This window comes from Octopus bimaculoides, chromosome 27, assembly GCF_001194135.2.
Source record: "Octopus bimaculoides isolate UCB-OBI-ISO-001 chromosome 27, ASM119413v2, whole genome shotgun sequence".
NCBI lineage: Eukaryota > Metazoa > Mollusca > Cephalopoda > Octopoda > Octopodidae > Octopus > Octopus bimaculoides.
Window position 1 is genome coordinate 7941983 of NC_069007.1, and position 2500 is coordinate 7944482.

The 2500-nt window shown below is 44.1% G+C and overlaps 1 protein-coding gene across 1 annotated transcript in view; it reads right to left on the reverse strand.

Moving 5' to 3' along the window:
- The window catches only part of LOC106883887 (integrin beta pat-3-like), a 57679-nt gene that overhangs the window by 45783 nt on the left and 9396 nt on the right, over positions 1-2500 (reverse strand). Inside the window, exon 8 of the mRNA XM_014935026.2 lies at positions 413-522. Within this exon, the coding sequence (XP_014790512.2) occupies positions 413-522 (110 nt within the window). The remainder of the gene's footprint in view (positions 1-412; positions 523-2500) is intronic.

Consider the following 2500-nt stretch of genomic DNA (forward strand, 5'->3'; position numbering starts at 1 on the left):
TGTATTAGTATGACGCTCGGGAATACGGAAAGTCTTTGGCGTTTCGAGCTACGCTCTTCAACAGAAAGAATACGGAGACAAGGAGAAAAACACGGAGAAAAAAAATTGAATAGTGTCCAGTCAACGGTCAATATATATATATATATATATATATATAAATAATACAGAATGGGACAAGAACGCAAAACATCAAGACAGTTTAGGTGATACAAGAAAGGGACAAAACATCCAGATAGATGATACAAAGAAAACACGGACAGGTCATTCGGAGTTTTCTCTCTTCAGTCGAGATCTAGATTATCCTTGCAATTTCGGCTGATGCTTACATATACAACAAGGGACAGGGGTAAAAACAACAAGATTAGAAAGTTCCAGAGGCAAGAAAAGGAAAAAAAGAAACAGGAAGGCTTACTTTGTTTTTGCTCAAACATGTTGCAGAACTTTTCACGCATCCGCAGTTCATTCCAGTGTATTCAGGATTGCACTCACAGGCTCCACATTTACAAGAGCCATGAGAGGGACCTAGAGATGATTCAGAAAAGAGAAAATATGTATAGATATGTATGTGTGTGTATAAATAAGTGCGCACACACACACACATACACACACATGCATTAAGCATGTCTAGGGTTGCCTCCCTTCGACATTTTCCATTGATATGGATGAGGATAGCCGTGTGAAAAAGTGCCACACCCTAGCAGTTGAGGGAACCTGTGGAAGAGGTAGACCTAGGAAGACCTGGGATGAGGTGGTGAAGCACGACCTTCAAACTTTAGGCCTCACCGAGGCAATGACCAGTGACTGGGACCTTTGGAAATATGCAGTACGTGAGAAGACCCGGGAAGCCAAGTGAGAGCATAATCTGTGATCTCTGCCAGAAGTGTAGCCAGCTCACTTATTCATTTCTTTACTTCATTGGACACTAAAAACCCTGCTTGCGAAGACCTGTTGAGGCAAGTGAATTTGGAATTTGAAATCTGAAATCGAAATCGAACAGAATCCGATAACTGGCACCCATGCCAACCTCTCCTTCATTGGACACTAAACTCTGCTTGCGAAGACATGTTGGGGCAAGTGAAATCGTAATTGAACCATACTCAATGACTGGCACCTGCGCCAGTGGAGCACTAACACCACAGTCCGAGTGTATTCATTGCCAGAGCAGCTGTGTAGCTTCCGTGCTAGTGGCCGTAAATAGCACCATTTGAGCGTAATCGTTACCAGCGTTGCCTTCTAGCACTTGTGCTTGTGGCACATTAGAAAATCATTCAAGTGAAGTCTTTGCCAGTGCCACTGAACTGGCTCCTGTGCAGGTGGCACATAAAAAACACCATTTTGAGCGTGGCTGTTGCCAGTACCGCGTGACTGGCCCTTGTGCCAGTGGCACGTAAAAGCACCCACTACACTCTTGGAGTGGGTGGCTTTAGGAAGGGCATCCAGCTGTGCCAAATCAGATTGGAGTCTGATGCAGCCATCTGGTTTGCCAGTCCTCAGTCAAATCGTCCAACCCATGCTAGCATGGAAAGCAGACGTTAAATGATGATGATGATATTTTAACAAACCTAAACACTGCTTGGTACAGATAATATTGTAATATATTCATTTATTATCCTTAAACAAGAATGTTACAGGCAGTGATTTTGATGACTTTCCTGGCTGAAACTTCGAAATCACTGTCAACGACATTTTTGTTTAAGACTCTGCAAAAGTATTGAGTAACCCATCAGATTAATGTAGAATTTGTGAGGGCTTTGAGAAAGGAAAAGGCTAGGGGAATCAACCTTGACTTCAAGAAGTGGAGTCCCTTGGGGTGGTGGTGATGGTTGGGCCCCAGTACCATCTTTTATACCTTCTGACAACTTCAGGGTAGGTGGGGCTCTCAGCTCTGTAAAGCAATTCACCATGGAGAAGGCCTCTCTAATGGAAAAGAACCTTCAGCTTGCTGGTCACTGTGGTTGTGTAGGCTGACTCCCACTTTAAAATGAAGCACAGGAAAGGAGAAAAACCCTGTTGTGTCAGAGATTGGTTTTTGCGTAACCACTTGAGGGCCCATGCCATACTTCCTTATGCGCTTTGGACATGAAAAAAAAAAACTGCCATCAGTAGTAGAAATAGTAGCAGTGGCGGTGGTAGTAGTAGTAGTACGGGTGTTGGTGGTGGTGGTAGTGGAAGTAGTAGAAATAGTAGCATCATCATCATCATCAGTAGTAGTGGTGGTCGTTGTAGTATTAGCAGTAGTAGTAGTGGTGGTGATGGTAGTGGTGGTGATGGTAGTGGTGGTGATGGTAGTGGTGGTGGTGGTAGAGGTAGTAGTGGTGAAGGTAGTAGTGATGGTGATAGTAGTAGTAGTGGTGGTGGTAATAGTAGTAGTGGTGGTGGTAGAAGTAGTAGTAGTAGTAGTAGTGGTGGTGGAAGTAGTAGTAGTAGTGGTGGTGATGGTAGCAGTGGCAGTGGTAGTGGTAGTAGTGGTGGTGGAGGTAGTAGTGATGGTGATAGTAGT